Source organism: Epinephelus fuscoguttatus, linkage group LG11 (genome assembly GCF_011397635.1).
Source record: "Epinephelus fuscoguttatus linkage group LG11, E.fuscoguttatus.final_Chr_v1".
Lineage (NCBI taxonomy): Eukaryota > Metazoa > Chordata > Actinopteri > Perciformes > Serranidae > Epinephelus > Epinephelus fuscoguttatus.
Genome location: NC_064762.1, coordinates 21,229,671 through 21,249,061, shown reverse-complemented (window position 1 = coordinate 21,249,061; position 19,391 = coordinate 21,229,671). Strand labels below are relative to the sequence as shown.

Sequence of the window (19,391 nt, the reverse complement as noted above, 5' to 3'; positions counted from 1 at the left end):
TGTTGTATTTTTTAGCTACCACACAGAGACAAGAGCAAAACTATTTGGTGTCTATATTAGCTTAAAACCAAAATAGGTTGATGTAAAATGACTAAAATCACATTCAGTGTGTTAGCAAACTGATTCTAGTGTTACTTTCTGTACCAGATGTACGGTTTTCTTATATCTTCTTTTTTGAATCACTAGCCTACTGTTAAAATCACCAGAACCATTATAAGACAAATGAATGAATCAATGAATTAGGCTCACTGTCTCTTCAGGCCCAAATAATTCAATCTGAAACCAGCCACATTGCAGGAACATGACATAGACTGTTGTTCACACCAGTATCAGCGGTGTTGTTCAGGCTCTTGTGACCAAGCTGTGCTTCCCCTTGAGTCAGAATGACTCACTGTCTATATAAGACATGTCCTGATCACCTCTCGCAGATTATGAGGTTTATATATCTGAATCAGCTTAGGAGTGTGTGTTTGACACATTACAGGATAGAGGGACCTATAGTGCAGTTGTCTATATAAAATCTGTCCATCTTTGATAACACTAATTCAGTAACAAAGAAAATGTAACTTTATCCATTTTACTGTAAAGAATACCCTTTATGCTCATTTTCTGGTTCATACTATTAGAACATGTTGACATGTTTTAATGTTGTAAAAACACTTTATTTTCCTCACACTGTCTGTGCTGAAACATCTGTACTCACCGTCCGTCTGTCTTTAGCACCTGTCCCTTTGATACCCCCCCAAAAGCCCAGTCTGCTCTGATTGGTCAGCGCCCCCAAGTCTTCCATATCTCAACAAAGATACTCTCTAGCAGAAGACACCCCAATACAAGTAGAGCCAGTGTAACAGAATGGTACATACTTCCGGTCAGTGTTAATTTTGACAGCTATTTTGGGTTTAGTCGTAGTCTTGAGACGAAAATGCTAATTAGCTTTAGTCACATTTAAGTCATTTTTATCCTGCACAGTTTGAGTCTAGTTTTAGTCAATATGTTTTCTGTCTTTTAATCTTTAAACTAATCCAGTGAGGCTAATTCATGTTTCAGAAATAAGACACATGAATTAGATACAAAGTGTTTTTGCTGGCCAGCGAAACATCCTGGCACAGACTATTTACTGGAGTTTACCAGTCTGTAGCTCAGGCGGCATTTGAAGATAATTACAAGCATGGCCATTTTCGACTTTCAATGTCCGCTGGTCAACCACGAACATTTTCCGTATGTCACGTCTCGTCACATCTCATCATGTCTCGTCACATCTCGTCACATCTCATCATGTCTTGTCACGTCTCGTCATTTCTCGTCGCTTCTCACCATCGAAGATGAAGCATAGATTTTGTCTTAGTTTTTATTATCAATATCTCCTTTTAGCTTGTCATCATCTTGTTTCCATCATGGAAAAAAGATCTTTGACGAAACATTTTCGTCATAGTTTTCGTCGATGAAATTAACACTGCTTCCAGTCTCCTAAATCGGGCGTGATCGTCTCTCTGAATGTAATTGAAATTACCCAGATCTTCTGCATCATGGGGTCCGTAGAGCAAGCGCAATTGAGACTAACAGCTGCTAACTTCCAGTTTAGCCCTCCGCTAACGTGAATGGGGCTCTTCTAGACTTTCCAAATGTTATCAGACCAAATGGATTTAATCTTGAAAGTGAATGGAATCATTTCAGGGGGGTTGTGATGCTCAAAAAACGTCCACTGACGTCTCTTTCTCAATGTAAGTCTATGGGGAAAAGTCTTTTTGGGCCAAATGGCATAACATGACAGGCCCATTGTAATTCCATGTTTGGCCTCTACATCAAACTGGCTTCTACTTCAGCCATGTTCAGACAGTCAGGGCAACACATCTGACTAACTGAATAACAAACTGAGCGCCCACTGAATGAGCCCCAGTGCAGCAGACTCCACCCATCTGTTAATCCACTGTGGGATCAATACAAACACAAACACCTGGTGTGACTCTGCTGTGTTGTCACCCATAATGCACGGGGCTGGGCTGTTGTCATGAGTCAGGACACATACTGTAGGTGTCTCTCTGCCATTCACAGCAAATCTGACTTCCCAAACAAACATCGGCGTCCAGCGTCAGAGGGGTTTACATGGGGTTGATGGAGGGAATCACTTTAGAGGATTAACACTGTCATCTGTTTAGATTATAGAGAGAGCTTACCTTCCCATCTGTCACCTTCAGGCTGAGGTAGACACACTGGCTGTACTGTAAATGACGGAGACCTCAGTCTGACTCATTCTGTCTGCTTATTCATTTATTCAGATTAAAAACATGATACCATGTCCCTAAATGGGAGCAGTGTCTGGATTGTTATGTGTTGTATATTAACACTGCCTGATTTACAGAGTGGGCCTCTCGCTTTTAGGTCCATGATACATATTAAGATCCTGTAACCCGGTCTGAACCTTGCAGACTTCTGAGGTCGGCTGATTCTGGATTACTGGCTGTTGCCAGAGTTAAAACTAAACGTAGTGAAACGTACCTTTTGCTTCTGCGCTGGTCAAATGTGGAACTAAATGCAAGAAGGGCTAAGACTTGAGACAATACTGACCCCCTAAAATCAAGACCTACCTGTTTACCATTGCCTTTAATTACTTTTCCATAAATCACATGTATTTGTTAGTTTAATTTGTGTGCCTTTACTTGCATTTGTATCTTGGGCTTTAACTTGTGTAATCTGTAAAGCACTTTTGGTTGCCGTGTGCTATATACATAAATTTGCCTTGTCTTTAGATGACTCTGTTGATATGAGCTAGGATGACAGAATTCAGATTTACAGTGCTAGAGCGATCAAACCTCTTTCTATCAAGGTATATGTATGAAAGGTTCATGAAGTCTATATATTTCTATCTGAAGAGCCCTCATTATAAATAACAGACATACAGCAGCCATATAAAGCAGCCTCTTACCCTATAATATGTCCTTAGAAATTGCCTATTAGTGCTCTAAAAAGCTGTATTTGTTGCAGTATCTGAAAGTACAAAGAAAGCCCAGGGCATGGGTGGATCATGAGACAATAGGCCCCTGGGTACATTTTGCAAAAGGCCCCACCACCTTTCCTACACAAGAGCAAGACACACAGAAGCCCCTTTTAAACTGCCAGATTTTTTGCGAATGTTGGGCTGTTTTGCCGGCCAGCTGTGAGTGTTTATACACACAGAGGCGGAATGGCGAGTTGATCCGAGGCGCCCAATTTTCCGCCTCATAGGGTAGTCGTATTGGTGGAACCCTTTTAGTTTAAACAGACAGAGGCGGCCTTTAGGTCTGTTTAAACTAAAAGGGTTCCGCCAATACGACTACCCTACGAGGCAGAAAACAGGAGGGGCTGTTGAAGACTTGTGGGAGGAGCTGTTGATGACACCGCACGTGCGACCCACTGGCGGTGGATAAACAGGAAACAGCTGATAGCAGGAATTAGCGAGCAGCTACTAGCAAGAGGGAAACACAAACCTGACAGACACTGTAAAGATGAGCAACTGGGGAGACAAGGACTTGCGCGCCCTCCTTGCCCTCGCAAACGAAGAGGCCATTAATCGTCAGATGACGGGGAAGAATGGGTCGATTTACGAAAGAATCGCCGCCTGACTAGCCGTGGCTTCCCTCCCACGTCACTGTTTACGTCACGCGCTGAGCTACACCTTTTGTTACCTGCTCACACCCCCCATTGACCCATTTTCTTTCTAATACCCCCATTCCACCAAAATTAGTACGATTACGCAATTATTATTATTATTATTATTATTATTATTATTATTATCATTATTATTACTACTGTTGTGTCACGTTCAATGTCACAAACAGGCCAGAAAATAGTAAACACTAGAAAGCAGCATGGAGGCCAGCAAGTGCTACTTGGGCAGAGACGGATGGTATTTTGTCATGATTCGTCATTACATCTCGCTGGTAATGGGGCTGAAATTTGTGTGTTCACTTGGTTGTCCTATTTTCATCATTGCCGATCGGAGCCGGAGCTGATAAATGCAGGTGACTACAACAGAGACATTTGACCCAATGTTGACTGTTACCTTTCCAAATAAATACATGTTTTTTTTGTGCAGTAGCAAAGGGACTTATTTATATTGATTATGGTTTGATTTTTAGTTTTGACTGTCCTTATTTTATCTTTTACTTTGATGACATTTTATGACATGTCGTTTGTTTTATGCTCCTTGTGTTTGTACTTTGTAACTGTGTTTGGAAAAGTTCTATATAAATAAAGTTCATTATATTATAAAAATAGGTAATAAATAGTAATAAAATAGTCATAGAAATAAATAAATGCCTCCAATCTACTTAGATTTTACACAGTTGTAGATACCAAACACTCCTTGCTGGTGTATGCAGTTAAAATGGGATTTAAGAAATTGCTCATGCATAATATTGCACATAAAATAGTTATTGCACTAAAGAAAACTGTAACTGTACTGTAATGTGTTTAAGTGAGTTCAGAGTTCAGTATGGTAAAGGCTTTGGGGTAGAGACTGTAAATGAGTCTTGTGGTGTGTGTTTTGATGCACCTGTTGTTGCATTAATATTCATTGAGATGTATGAAAAAGACCTCTTATATACTATTTGAATTACTTGTTTTGCTTTTACGTACATCATGGTTTGATGGTTTAAACATCATGAATATAAAATACTTGAAATAGTGTGTTTTTCATTCAGGAACACAAGAGCTCAGCTGAAGCTCTGCAGGAATCACACTGCTTTTCTGTTTATACTGTGGGATGTTGGTGTTTCTGTACCAACTTAATAGAGTTCAGAGTTCACCCAGCATTTTATTTAGCTGTAACACCGGGAAGGAGGAGGAGGAGGCTGGTGGTGGTGTTGTGTTGGCGGAGGTGTGACGGAGATTTTCAAGGTTACTGTGAATATGTGTGCAGAAGCAAGCCATCTGAGGTTAGCTGCTCACACCTACACACGGAATAAGCCAACAAACCTTGATATCCACCTACACAACTACTGCACATTCAGTTTTACCTTCCTGCCTCTCTATCATCTGCATCACACACACACACACATACAAACATTTCCTCCTGCAATTAGCACTTTTCCTCCTATAATTCATGCACGCCTGTTCTGGGGCCAGCGGGACTCATTATCCACGGGAAGTTAATTTACACAGGCTGACCTGTTGCAGATGTTGCACCACTCGCCGCTTAACTAAGCCGCACACTGCACTAACCCTATCCTCAAAACAACATCCTTTGATTTATCTCCCTCTTTCCATCTCGCCGCTCAACCCACTGTGTCCTCTTTATCTGCCTCTTCATCGCTCTCCAGCTCCCTTTCAGCTGATGGAGCTTATTGTGGACAAATAGGCTTAGGAGCATCACTATGGCAACGGCGAATCGTAAAAAGCTACATAAGCACTTCATCAGGGGCCGTGATCCAATGGCTCCTGTTGGAGATGGTGCCCCTAACCTCCTGCAACAAGTAAAGGCAGGCCAGAGAGGCTCATGGGAGGAGGAGGAGGAGGAGGGGGGGGAGGGGGCTGGGGGGGAGACAGAGGGAGAGAGGTGGAGATAATGCTGTGGGACTGTGAGAGGACGAGAGAATCCATTTCTCTTCTCTCTGTCTCTCTCTGCTTTTCATTCAGCCAGTCTCCTCGGTATCCGTCCACCCATCTGTTGCCTGAGGACTTTTATTATTCTGCTCTGCAGTGATTTGGTTCTCGGGGAGTGACAGAAAAACTTGAAAAGAAGAAGAACAGAAGAAGAAGAAGAAGAAGAGGTAGGAAAATTTTGAATAAACAAATTGGAACAAATGATGTGATGCTTCAGCATGTTCAGAAGCTGTGTTTAAATCTGTAAAAGTAGGCAGCCGTCCAAGTGTGAAAAATCTTAGTTGTAATACAGAGCAGAAGGAATAATCTTGGAAAGAAGAAAGGCCAGCCAATTTCTCTTGCAATTAGTTTTTTATTATTCATGGGAGGCAGGTCAAATGTAAATGAAACAAAAGCAGATAAACATAAAAGAGAAAAATGGCTATTTAGAGACACAAACATTTTTTACATTTTATTTATTTATTTAAATATTTTTTCAAGCAAAAATGCCCCAAATTTTGTTACAGGTTCTCAAATGTGATTCCTTTTTTGGCCTTGTTTAAAAGGAACTGAATTTTTGGACCCTTGGGCAGACAAAACAAGACAACATGAGGAAAAGACAACTAGAAGACAACACGTTTGGCTCTATGGAATCATGTTGCACATCCTATTTTATCATTACTGTTGTCTTATAGAGATTAAAAGAGAAAATAATTGGCTGATTAATTAATACACCCTACTCGTGTGTATTTCTTCTGTGAAATAATCTTCATTAAAACAATGTAGAAGTACATATAATAAGCTACAGAGCAATCACTGTTCTAATATACTGTAGCTGTATTGGCTGCATGTGTTTGATTCCATTTTGAAAGGTGAGTCAGTCCACTGTTAGGGTCCGCAGGTAACGCTGAGACCTGTCTCCCTCTGTCATTTTGATGTCAGAGCTTTTCTCTGTACAGTCACCTACAGCACTAAAAACAGCCCCGCTACATGGAAGCAGAGTCGTATAAAGCATTTACATCACTTGAGGATTGGACGACAACTTCAGCATCTGAACAGATTAACTCAAGATTAAAAGAGGACACTTACAAAACTAAATGGACTCCTAAAATGAAGACAGGATGAGGTACAACAATATATGTGTACGACTGTTAAATACACAGTGTATGCTTTATAAAACTGCCTCTGAAGCAGTTTTGAGGAGATCACAGGCATGGATGGATTACTGAACGGACCTACTGGCAGTGGTGTAGTGGTAGTTGATGAGGTGGGTGTACTACTAGGGAGATAAGGAGACTACCGAGGAGGAATTGGGTACACTCTCCTTTATATTCCAATGGTTCTTTGACTGATAGCTGGGTATACTGTTAATGGCTAGAAAGAAGAGGTGGATTTACTCTGTATACCTGCTTATACCTTCCACTACACCACTGCCTATTGGGCACAGGCCGAGCGATCCAAAGTGTCAGGGCTCTGCAAAATGTTGTTTAAATTAACACGTACTGACCAGGAAGAAACACAAAACAACGAAAAGATGCACAACAACTTCAAAAAATGTAAAACAACAACGAAAAAGGAGGCAAACATCTTAAAGTCTGTGTGTCTTGGTCCTGTGTAGGAGAGGCCTTTAACATATCTGTGCCCAGAGGCCTACAGTCTTATAATCCACCCATTATTACACCTTGGGCTGCAATTAAGGATTTTTTATTTTCTCAATTAATTGATCAGTCATGTGATATTTAAAATATCAGAAGGGTGCAAAATGTTTGTCCTTGTCCTTGTCATTCTCATTCCGAAGTCATCGAATACTGACGCTTTGTCAGTGATTCCAGCCTCAGACACCTGACGCCAAAAGCTACTTTTCTCAGTAGTATGATAAGCCATTGGAAAGCGTCCAATTTAAATGCTGATGGCAATGACGTTATATAAGGAGCTTGAAAGTCCCCACTGGATTGGCAGGAGGGGTGGTGGAATGGTCCAACAGACCCTGGACTTTCACCTGGGAGCCTGGTATTTGCTTCACATTTGAATGTAGAGCCAAACCATGAGGTTTTTCTTCTAAACCACACAAAGACACTAAGACACAAAGCGTGTAGTATGTAGACGTGAAAGACCACTGACAAAGCGGCGATATTTGACGACGGGATGAGAACATGTTTGCTTGTCACCATATCCTGAAGCTCAGTGGGTCCAATTCTTCAACTTATTTTGTCTGACCAGTTCAGACCCCCACAATATTCAGTTTACGACTGCAGCTACTGATGATATTCATTGTTGATTAAACAAACAATCAAACAAACAAACAAAACTGCAAAAGCTGAAGGTGACATCTTGAAAAGTCTTGTTTTGTTCAACCAACAGTCCAAAACCCAAAGATTTTTACTTTACTATTTAATATGGCAAAGAAAAGCAGCAAGGCCTCACATTTAAGAGGTTGGGACCAGACACTCTTTGTCATTTTTTGTTTGTTTTTTTTTTTCTTGAAAAATTAAAGTAAATTGATCAATCATCTAGCAAAATAGTTGGTTAACTGATTTGGAGACTAATCATTTCATGTTTGATTCAGTTTACAATCACAAAAGCCAAAGAAAAGCAGCAAATCCTCACATTTAAAAAGCTGGAACTGAAGAAAATTTAGCATCTATACTTTAAAAATGACAAACGATTATTTGAATATTGAAATTGTAGCCAATTAATTTTCTGTCAATCGACGAAACATTGATGTCCCCAAAGAGTCCTTAAAGCATTTTATTCTGAATTAAGGACAAACCTTCATTAGTGGCCTTCTCTGTTATGTTTTACTTTCATCACCAAAAGCAATGCAAACAAAAGACTGTTGAATTGAATACGGCAGCTGTGGGAGCAGATATGCACCTGTTGAACAAAGAGCCAGTGGATGGGAGAGACAGGGATCGTTGTCTTTTGGGAATTTGCCCAGATGTGGAAACATTATTCAGATCTGGAGATATAAATTATGCAAACTACCTCTTTTCTGTGGGGTAAAAATAGTATAAAAACTATAAAAAGGATTTAATGTGTTCTCTACGACTGCTGCATTTTCAGACAGTTTTGAAAAGTGACAAAACAAAACAAACAATCAGCTGAATTAGACGATCAATTAATTGTTCGATATTGAACAGCAACAGCTGCAACTGTTTTACTGGTTTCACATTTTAAGCTCTGCAAAGCACAAAGATTTCAGTTACTGTATAACCTTTCCAAAATGTCTTGTTAACTTTTAATAAAAGCAGCAGATCTAATCTGTAGGCCTGTATGCATTCTCCTTTTATTCTCCTGTCACACACAGCTTTGAAATTAATTCAGCTCGGCACACACTTCTGTCTTGGCAGGATTTGTTTGTGATCTCATTTACTTTGAGGTCACGTCCAATCATGTCAGCGTGATGATGACTACCTCTGATTGCCTCTGTCATCAGGGGGCTGTGAAGGAGGACAAGGCCATGGCCTCCTGGTTCAGCTGGAATGAGCCGCCTCACAGGAGCCCCCAGCGGGACCCGGCAGACGTGGTCACCGACACCCTGATGCTGGAGTTCAGTTGGCAGCTGAAGGAGGCGGAGAGGCTGCAGAGAGAGAGAGAGAACGAATACAGGCGCCTCAAGACCGGAGTGGACTACAGCTGGCTGGCCAGCACACCTCGGTCCTCCTACAACATCAGCACCGGGGAGAGGCTCGGTCTGGAGGAGCTTTGCTCCAAGTTGCCGCCTCCCTGCTGCGGCCTGGTCATACTCAAGTAAGGAGACACAGACACTGAGCATGAGCATTAAAGGATATTACTTTGATTTTTTGATCATGAAACTCCACTCTGAGGAACAATAATCTCTTTTAATTTAGAGTTATGGACAAAAAAAATAACCATTTGATGAAAGAAATATCAGACCCACATCACCACTAAACCTTTATCTGCTCCTTAGCTGAAGTCAAAAGTGTGCTTAAAGGAATACTTCACCCCCCAAATGATCATTTGTATATTAATTTCTCACCCTGTGCTGCATTGAATTGGTGAATATAACTTGTTTCCTTCACTTTGCTGAGGGGCGGGTTTGAGTTCTGGACCAACTGAGGCAGGGACAAACACAGGTATGAAGTTTGAGGGTTTTTAATGAAAAAGGTAAGGCAAAAGACACAGGTGGTGGCGACAGGAGACTGGCTGGCTTGGGAGCTGGGAAGGCATCCGAGCTTGCAAAAAATATCCAGCTTCACACACACTTGCCTCCACGATAGACGAGGAATCCAAAAACGGAGAAAATTCTTGATGAATTGAAGTCATAGGGGGCCATGTTTAACAACAGCAAAACTGTATCAAAACATCAGTTTACAAACACTCACACAGCTCCTGCAGTATAATTTAAGTGTCATTTATCCAGTCACATGCTCAGTACTTCCAGAATACGTTGTCTTTTAGCTAAAACCTTACCAACTAAAAACACTTCCATGTAAACAGTAGAGAAAAGCACCTGGGCAAGAAGGTGCATTTGTATTCCAAATTGATAGCAGAGCTCTAACATGAGCCCAGGCACGCTACACGTAGACAGAGGTGTTTTAAATAATAAGGTTTTAGCAAAAGTGTTTGCCTGTGTTTTCTTCACAAATTTAACGTAACATGGGATGAATAAGTGATATACAAATCATCATTTTGGGATGAAGTGTTTCTTTAATTTCTAATTATGGCTGAGAAAGTAATCATTTAATGGACCCAGATCAAGTGGCGCCCCAGATGCTGTTGAACTATATCCTCCCGAGACCTGAACTTTTGTTTGGTATGCATTTTTAAAATCTCCTAGCTATGTGGGATCAGTAGGACCTGATAAGAATAAAAAACTAAACATTGTCAACAATAATAGAGTCCCAGTGTCCTCAAACGGGACGATATGGAAGTTCCAGTGTCTTCTAAAATTGGTCAACTTTGTTGCCATATCAAACTACAAACATTATTTTTCATATGTGAATAAGTTCCAACCATATAATGTGATCAGGTTTTGGACCTTGTCCACTTTTGTGTCGGGATCCGCTGCAGACTGACTTGGCAGAGATGGCTGCCATCTTGTTTTTACATGGATTAGTGTATTGTGCTCTAACTACCACTGGATGGCATAAAAAGTGTCCACAAATGAGGACAACAGGTCTAAGTTAAGAAAAATGAAATATAAGGTCAAGTAAACCCAAAATGTGATGTCTTCATATGAGGACACAGGGTTTCAGGAGGATATAGGCTACAGTAGTTTAAATCTATGTCAATATGATAGTTAAGGAATCGCATAGTAATATACTTTGGTTTCTTATTTTACAGTTAATATTACTAATTATCTGATGTGCAAAGACTAATAGGCCCACTGCAGTTCACATTTAGAGTTCTTCAACAATCCTGTTTCAGTGTTATGTATCTGTATGTTAGAAGATCCATCGTTCTTTAAACAGACCTGTTGTCCTTTCCCTTAAAAGACAAATATACAGCTTTAATTTGAAGGAGTACACTGAACATGCATTGCTAAACCTTCTTAAAAACATCACACAGAGGCCTCCAATTATTATTGATTATTTTCACAAGGGGGGGCGGTTGTCTCAGGGCGGCTGTAGACACCACCAAAACCCTAATCGGTCGACCCTTGGCTCAAGACCAAGATGCTCTTTAAAATCCATTAAAGTCAGCTGACCAACTTGCCCGTGGTCCCTCACATGACTCTGTAATTCTTTGCTGTCTCCGTCCTTTAATCTGCAGCACAGACGTCCTGAGCTGGTTTGAGCATCTGTTCTCAGAAAGCTGCCGAGGTCTCAGGTGTCTCGTTAGAGATCGACAGTTTTTTGGGAAGCAGTTTGACTGCTGGCTGGTGTTAATGTGAGTGAGCAGTGAGGTGCTAAATGCTGAGTGGAAGTCACACACACACACACACACACACACACACACACACACACACACACACACAGGGACCCATTGCATCATATTTGTGTGACTTCAATTAGCTGCACATGCAGAGCAGGAGTACTCAGTTGTAATTAACTGGTGCTTTCCGAGAAACAAGGCACATCTGGGTTTTCCCAAATGTCAGCCTCTTCTTCTTATTCTGTGCCTGGAACTTCCACAAAGTACACATAAAATTATAATATCAAAAGGACACTGAACTCTTACATTGGACAGATGTTCAAAGGATAATTTGGGTTTTATAAAGGGAGGCTGTATAAGATAGGCTCACTTATCTATAGTCAGTGTATTACATACACAGCTGACCTGTCGCCCAACAGTGCACGGCACAGTTGGGCGTTTTTGCGTAGGAGTATGGAAGTTCTATGGTTGAGAAAATGTAGTGCCAAAGGGAAGGGCTGTCTGACAGTGATGCAAAGCGGAGAAAAATATTATAAATATAGCATCCACTGAGACTGATATTGATTATTTTTACATAGGGCTTTTTTTAAGTGGCTACAATACATTTTGCTGAAAACCCTCATCCACAGCATTGCTGAGCTTCTGGGGTGCTAGTCCTGTCTGATTCTCCAAACAGGGAGCATGTTGACCCCCATCTACTGTATGTAATACACTGACTATTGATAAGTATCTCATACAACCCCACTTCCAAAAAACAGGACTATCCCTCTCAGGTTTGGTTGGAGTGAATATCAGGTTGATGACATTCTAAATCAGTGGTTCCCAACTGGTGGGTCAAGGTCCCAAAGTGAATGCACTGCAAGTGACTCACTAACATGCATGTCAAATTTATGAAAAACACACTATTTTTAAGTAAATAAGTAAGTAAGTAAAGTTTATTTATATAGCACCTTTCACAGATATAAAATCACAAAGTGCTTCACAATAAAAGCAAAAACACAGACAATAATACAATGAAAATTCAATTAAAAAAAAAAAAATAAATAAAATAAAATAAAACAAACCCATAAGAACCAATAAAAGGAGGTAAAAACATTTAATCAGTCAGCCAAAGGCCTGTCTGAATAAAAATGTTTTAAGTCGTTTCATAAAAATAGTACAGGAATCTGTGGATCTCAGAGAGAAGGGGAGAGCGTTCCAGATTTTCTGAGCAACAGCTTGAAAACCACGATCGCCTCGGGTTTTAAAATGGGTCCTAGGGATGGTGAGTAAAATCTCGTCAGAGGACCTAAGAGTTAGATTGGGTGAGTATGGGAGAAGGAGGTCAACAATGTACTGTGGCATCTGACCATGTAAAGCTCTAAAAGTTAAAACCAAAATTTTAAAATTAATGCGGAATTTGATCGGTAGCCAGTGCAGAGAAGATAAAATTGGCGTGATATGTGATCTCTTGTTACTACTGATTAAAAGCCGAGCAACTGCATTTTGGACAATTTGGAGCCGGTTCAAAGTGGTTTGGTTTAAACAGGTAAAAAGAGCATTACAATAATCTAAACGAGAGGAAATAAAAGCATGAATAATCACTTCCATCTCAACTCTGGTCACCACAGATCTTAATTTAGCAATATTCCTCAAATGGAAAAAACAAGAGCTGTTAAGCTGACTGACATGACTGTCTAGGGACAAGGACTGATCAAGACTGACACCTATATTTCTGATGGTACGTTGAGCATGAGCACTGAAAGGCCCCAAAGAATGCTTAATGACAGGAATGGAGTGATCCGGGGCAATTATAAATGATTCTGTCTTAACTGGAGGTGTAGTTGTCAGACATCCAGCTTTTAATAGCATCCAAACTGGACTCATCAGTTTTAAAAGAGCAGTATAGCTGAATATCATTAGCATAAAAATGATAAAAGATTCCGCTGTACTGACTAATAATCTGTCCAAGAGGCAGCATATACAGGGAAAATAACATGGGACCCAGAACAGAACCCTGCGGGACACCACATGATAACGGCGCTGCGTCCAACATAAATTGGCCAGCAGCAACTGAAAAACTCCTATCAGTGAGATATGAGGAAAACCAATCTAGAGCAGACCCAATATAGTGAACATCCTGCACAGAGCTTTTATTTTGAAGTGGTGTTTCCTGCTGTAGAGTGACTAACAGACAGCTACTTAACAGAGACAGCAAACTAAATCGACAACATGTCCAAACACAAGTATAACGCTAAATATTTTAAACTGTGTGGACCTTGACCTAATGACTAAAGAGAAATCTGGACTCCATGGCTGGACCAGTTGGGAACCACCCAATCACCAGAGAAAGTGTTGGCATTGTACATTTCTGCAAACCACAGATGTGTTCGATTTACATGTTAATATGTAGCAATTGTGTTAAAACTTTGTATTTCAACAATGCTTTGGGTAACGTGTGGTTTAGGCATAAAAAGAAACTAGTCATGGTTTGGAAAAGTTCATGTTTTGGCTTAAAATGCTCAGGTTTAAGGGCACAATCCCTGCTGGAAAAGTAGCCATGTCTCAGTAAAGAATAACCCTTTTTTTATGGCACTAACCCGGCTGGAAAAAAAGAGCAATGACTCGCTACAAACAGTCGGTTTCATTGTTTGTTGGTCTCCAACCATGGTTTGCAGCTTGGCGGGCATCTCTCCTAGACTGGTGGTTCCCAACTGTGGGTTGCCAGTCTACTCTGAATGGACTGCAGGTGACTTGCAAAAGTGTCAAGTTTGTAAAAAAACACACTTAAGTTTTAAAAACAGGGAATTTCTGGCACTGAGCTTTTATTTTGAAGTGCCGTTTCCTGCTGTAAAGTGAGAGACTAAACAGTAGACTAGTAGACTAGAGTAGTAGACTAGACAGTAAACTAGCTCAACAACATGGCCAAACCCAAGTATGACGATGAATATATTAAACTGTGGGGACCTTGAACTAATGACTAAGGAGAAATCTGGACCCTGTGGCTGGACCAGTTGGGAACCTAAATGTCTAACCATGTTAGAATTTCACATTCTGTGGACGTTACCATTATGATGTTTTGCAGATGTTGGGTTGATTCAGTGTTGTTATTCTACGTCAAGATAACACTGGCACGAAATGTTTGGAGGACGTTGGATCTCGGTTGCTTCACAACACAGTTCAATACCAACAAAATATCAGCGACATCTGCCGTCAGCATTCTGCATCAAACTGACACTGGCATTCAAACTGTCTCCTATTTCACACATGTTTAATGTTACTGTTATTTTGTGACAGCTATTTTAGGAAAATAAAAAGTCAGATGGTTACATGATTAAGACAGCCTCTCTGTTTTGAGACAAACCGTTCATTTTTATGTAGGTGTCATGCCTTTTTTAGCCCATCTCTCATTTTATCTTGGTAAACAAAGCACTGTGTGGTTCACAGAGGGACCATAGAGGACAAAATGGGACTCATTTTCTGTATTGATTAACCAGCACACTGTATTGTGTAAATAAACAGTCGTGCAGCTTTGATGGGAAGATGATTGACTGGATCTGTAAGACATGATGAATTTAAAGTATGAATAAATAGATGAACACAGACTTATAGACTTACAGAGGAGATGGAGGCTTTTTCCCAAGGTGAAGAGTGACCTTTCATACTCAGTCAATAACATTGATTGAGTCGTTATCTCATGTAAACCTCCACTAAAGGTTAAACGATCTGTCAATTTGAGACGGACGGCAGCTTTCAGTCTTGCATGTTGACAGTGGGGCTACATTCATTCACAGTTAAATAAATAAAGCCTTTTTTCCACTTACTAAATTAAATAATGTCACATTAAAGCCTTTTGCTTACAACACCAGTGATGGTTTAAAGGTGTGGGTACACATAATAAATATGATCCTGGCTCTAAGTGTGTCCTCAGAGCTAACACGTGTGTTTGTGTCTGTGTGGAGGAAAGTAGGCCAATCATCAGTTAACCAGCAGGACTGACTGGGAGGCAGCATCTCAAATAGCAGGCTATTTAAAGGCTTGTTAAGGCCTCAGCACCTCTTGTTAGCAGGAGGAGGAGTAAATGGGGGGTTAGCAGGAGTGTGCTGCTGGTCACACAGGTGGGGGGCTGATGACTGTGATCCTGGCTGCCTTTTATAACACTCGATATTTTGTGGGTGTTATTTTACAAAGAGGCCAGAAAAACGGTAAAAAAAAAAAAAAAAAGATCTTGCGTCTCGCCTTAAGGTTCTTTCTTCAGTTCACCTGATAATGCAAATATATTGATATCTGTGCATTGACGCAGTTGTGTTGCGTTGCCTTTATGTTTTCTTTTCTTAAATTACTTAATATTGATTTGTACACTTTATTGTCACATCACATTTTAACTTAATGCTTTAATGTTAAAAAAATGTTATTTTCCTCAAACTGTCTGTGCTGGAACACCTTTATTCACCCTCTGTCGGAAACACTCGTCAGAATTTTTGTCAATTATATATCAAAAGCCTTCAACCTGGTGTACTTTGACAGCCAAATACATCTATAAAGAACTACACACATCATATTAGATTAATCCCATCTTATCATGTTTCTCTTCCCACTTCATACTATAGCGTAATTGCCTTTCACCAAACTTTGTTTGTGGGTATTTATAATTATGTTTGAACCACTTATTCTTTAGCAGGAAGTACTTCTCTTCATCTGTCAGTTGTCAGTTATATTCATTTTTATATCAATGAAAAAAAACATCTGTGTTACTAAATTCTTACATTTTTACATGTATCTCAGCATAGCAAGTTGGAAGTTGACATATTCTGCCATATATGAAGAGGGGAGACTCTCTGGAATCTGGCAATATAAGAACCATGATGCTGGGACATTCTGTCACTTCACAGCTGTCCAAAACATGTGGTTTGTGCCAGGTGTGATTGCCAGTATTTTTTCATTATTGCAAGAAATTCCATTGACTCATTCACAAGTCAAAAATGTGTTTCATTTGAAATAAACATACAATATTTACATCTAAGATAATAGAAAAATAGTCAACCAAGTGCAATGATCTCCTCCAAGATAATATTTGCCACTTTGCAGTGAAAAAAAAATTCTGGACGTTTTCTTGTCGACATGATCTTGACTTACTTCTCTGTGCTCTGTGCTGCTCTTTGGCCTGACCTGAACGTTTTTTGTTGTTGTTTTTCAGTTTCAGTTATATATTGGGGGGCATTTTGGGCATTGGTGGGGGGGCACGTGTCCCCCTCAATGTATATGGTGATACGGCCCTGTCAGCATGCATTAGGCCTCAGTTGTCTGGGTGTGCAAAGGTGAAGTGCGCTGGTCTTGTCATACAAAGTTTGATGGAGTGTCAACTGGACAATATGGAGATATTTGCATGTTGAAAGCTGGACTACAAATGTGGACAGACAGGGAGAAACACATGCAAGCCTAAGATGTGGTAAGATACGATATTCCTCACTATATGAAGTGACTGACAACAAGATCTGTATAATGGATTGTAAAGAAATTCGTCAGGTTTTTATTTTGTAGACAATTGATCTGTATTTATAGCGTGATGGGATGACAGCACAATGATGTGTGTGGTATCCTCGGAAAGCTCTGGTCCTGCACTTTCATATGAGAAGTGTGGCATTTCTGTGCGACCCTGCATTCGTGAGAAATCCATCTAAGAATAATGTGTGTGCAAAGCTGTATGAAAGCTGCGTCGATCAAACAAGAGTACGAGAATTTAATTGTTATTATAGAGAAGAGAGAGTCACTCAATCACCTTCCATTGGTCCTCCCACGTACTTTTACCGCACAAATGAAATGGTTTATTTTTATTTTCATTTTATTCATTCATTTAGGTTGGGAAAAAATACCGAGGTCATGACCTCGGTGTCCTCAATGGTAGTTACGGCCTTGGCTTCACGTTATGCTTCAGAGGACAAGATGGCTAATTTCTCTTAAGGCTTATTTCCTTGCTTCTTCTCTCCTCGCATCTCTCCCCCATGTCTTATGAGGGTGGAGCTAAGATGTGAGGAAGAGACGCGAGTGAGGGAAACATAGATGTGAAATCAGGCATTGAGATAAAGCCTCCATTTTAGCACCTGTGTCTTTAGCGGTGTAGGCTACATCATATAAACACTTGCAATAGCGTGCCTGGAGCAGATAACCATACAAAGAAATCCAGCACGAACTGACATCAGCTTGTAGTCAAAGTAGAAAAAAGAGCTTACATTTACTTCATAATATGAAACTGAAGCCATGTTTAATATATACTTCCAATATTGCAACATTATATACACATGGATACGCACATTTGGAGCTGTTCCTGGTGAAACAAAAAGGATCTTACTCTTTAACTAAAAGGTCTTTCACTGTAGGGATCCTTTCTATAATGTTGCCAGACACTTAAAATTTCAATCTGAGCCTGTCAGTGGCAAAAAAAGCACTTTTAGTGGATGTAAAGTGAGTGCACAAATGCCCACAGGATTACGTTGCAGCTTGTTTAGACGCTGTCTTCTGTTTCACCTCTAATGACACTGATGGATGAGGGTGAGTGTGATCCAAAGTGTGCTTTGTTGCACCTGTAACACCACCCAGCAGGAATGTCACAGTATCCTTGAGTGCACGTGTACATCACTGCGGCAAGTTTTGAGGTTAAACCACTGGAGGTCAGCAAAAACAAGATTTCCAGGGGTGGTAAAGTTACTCCACTGATGACCAAAGTCTGTTTTCAGGTCTTCATTATTATCTGTGCAACAGTCAGCTCACTGGCCATGTTTTTGTGCCTTACAGGTTCAGGGAGATAATGCAGACCAACGAACCCGAGGTGCAGGAGGTGTCCGGCCTGTTTCGTTCTGTCCTCCTTGAGGCTTTGGATCACTCAAAGGAGGAGGAGGAGGCCCAGCGGCTTGCCCGCCAGTGGAACAACAAACGTGCCATGAGCATGTCTCTCATTAACTTCAGATCCCGTATCAAGATCAACCCGTTCGGAAGCACGGTGGGCCTGACGACCCCCGTGGCCGAGGGGGCGGGGCTGAGCGACCTCAAAACCGTGTCAGAGGATGTGGAGAGGGGCATGGAGAGGTCGCAGAGGGTGTGGAGCATGCCTGACTTCAGATACAAAGGAAATAGCAGCAGTAAGGTTGTCTGATGTGAGGTGTTCACGGGACAGTGATGGTGGGACAGATGCTGATCTCCAGGACACCTCTGCTGCAGTATGTCCACTTTGCACCAGACGAGGCGGGATGAATCCCACAACCCTCTTACTCTTGTCAGTATGAGACCAATCAGCATTTGATCCTGCTTTACGTGGACAGGTCAACATCAGGTGTTTCTCTCAGATCCTCTGTAACTTGAACGCACTCTTTTTGGACTTGAAACACTCCTTACTTTGCGTGAGATTATTGCCTCCTGCTGTGATGCCTCTTATATTTGTAGACATCGGCATCTAAGCATTGAGCGCTGTTTACTGTAGGCCAGGTAGGGATATTTATGTATTTTATTAAAGGCTTTTTGGATAACTGAATGTTGCAGGAGCACATGAAATGCATTTGTGTTGTTACATAACCCAACTCAATGATCTTTGAAGACAATGTTTCGCATGAGATTTATGTATAAACGGTATGTATTAATTGTCAGTAAATGTCAATGCTCAACATGAACGTCATTGAGAGTGAGTCACGCTCTCTTTCTACAGACTGCTCTTTGTTTCTTCCCTACAGCACAACAATTCATCATCCAAGGTCAGCAAACTGAAAGCTTTCCTCAGCCTCTAAGAGAGCATCAGAAAAAGGAAAGACGCAAAGAAAACATGACTAAAATGTTTGCAGACCTTTTCGAGTGATTAAACTCTTCCCAGCAGTTTATTGCTGTTTCTTTTCTGTTTGTCACACATCAAAATTCACAGTACACAACAAGTTTACTCCATTGTCCATGTAAAGCATTCGGCTGCGTTGACACAGGGGGACTAACAGTGACTGTATTTTATATTTCAATTTAATAAAATGGCTGATGTA

At 40.7% G+C, this 19,391-nt stretch overlaps 1 protein-coding gene across 1 annotated transcript; it reads left to right on the top strand.

Annotated features, from left to right (window-relative positions):
- The first annotated feature begins 5,557 nt into the window (after positions 1–5,557).
- rd3 (retinal degeneration 3, GUCY2D regulator) lies at positions 5,558–19,121 on the top strand. The gene is made up of 3 exons (XM_049590273.1): positions 5,558–5,747; positions 8,996–9,309; positions 18,169–19,121. Exons 2-3 carry the CDS (start codon positions 9,020–9,022, stop codon positions 18,524–18,526), a joined length of 648 nt encoding a protein of 215 aa, XP_049446230.1. The 5' UTR covers positions 5,558–5,747; positions 8,996–9,019; the 3' UTR covers positions 18,527–19,121.
- Positions 19,122–19,391: the final 270 nt, after the last annotated feature.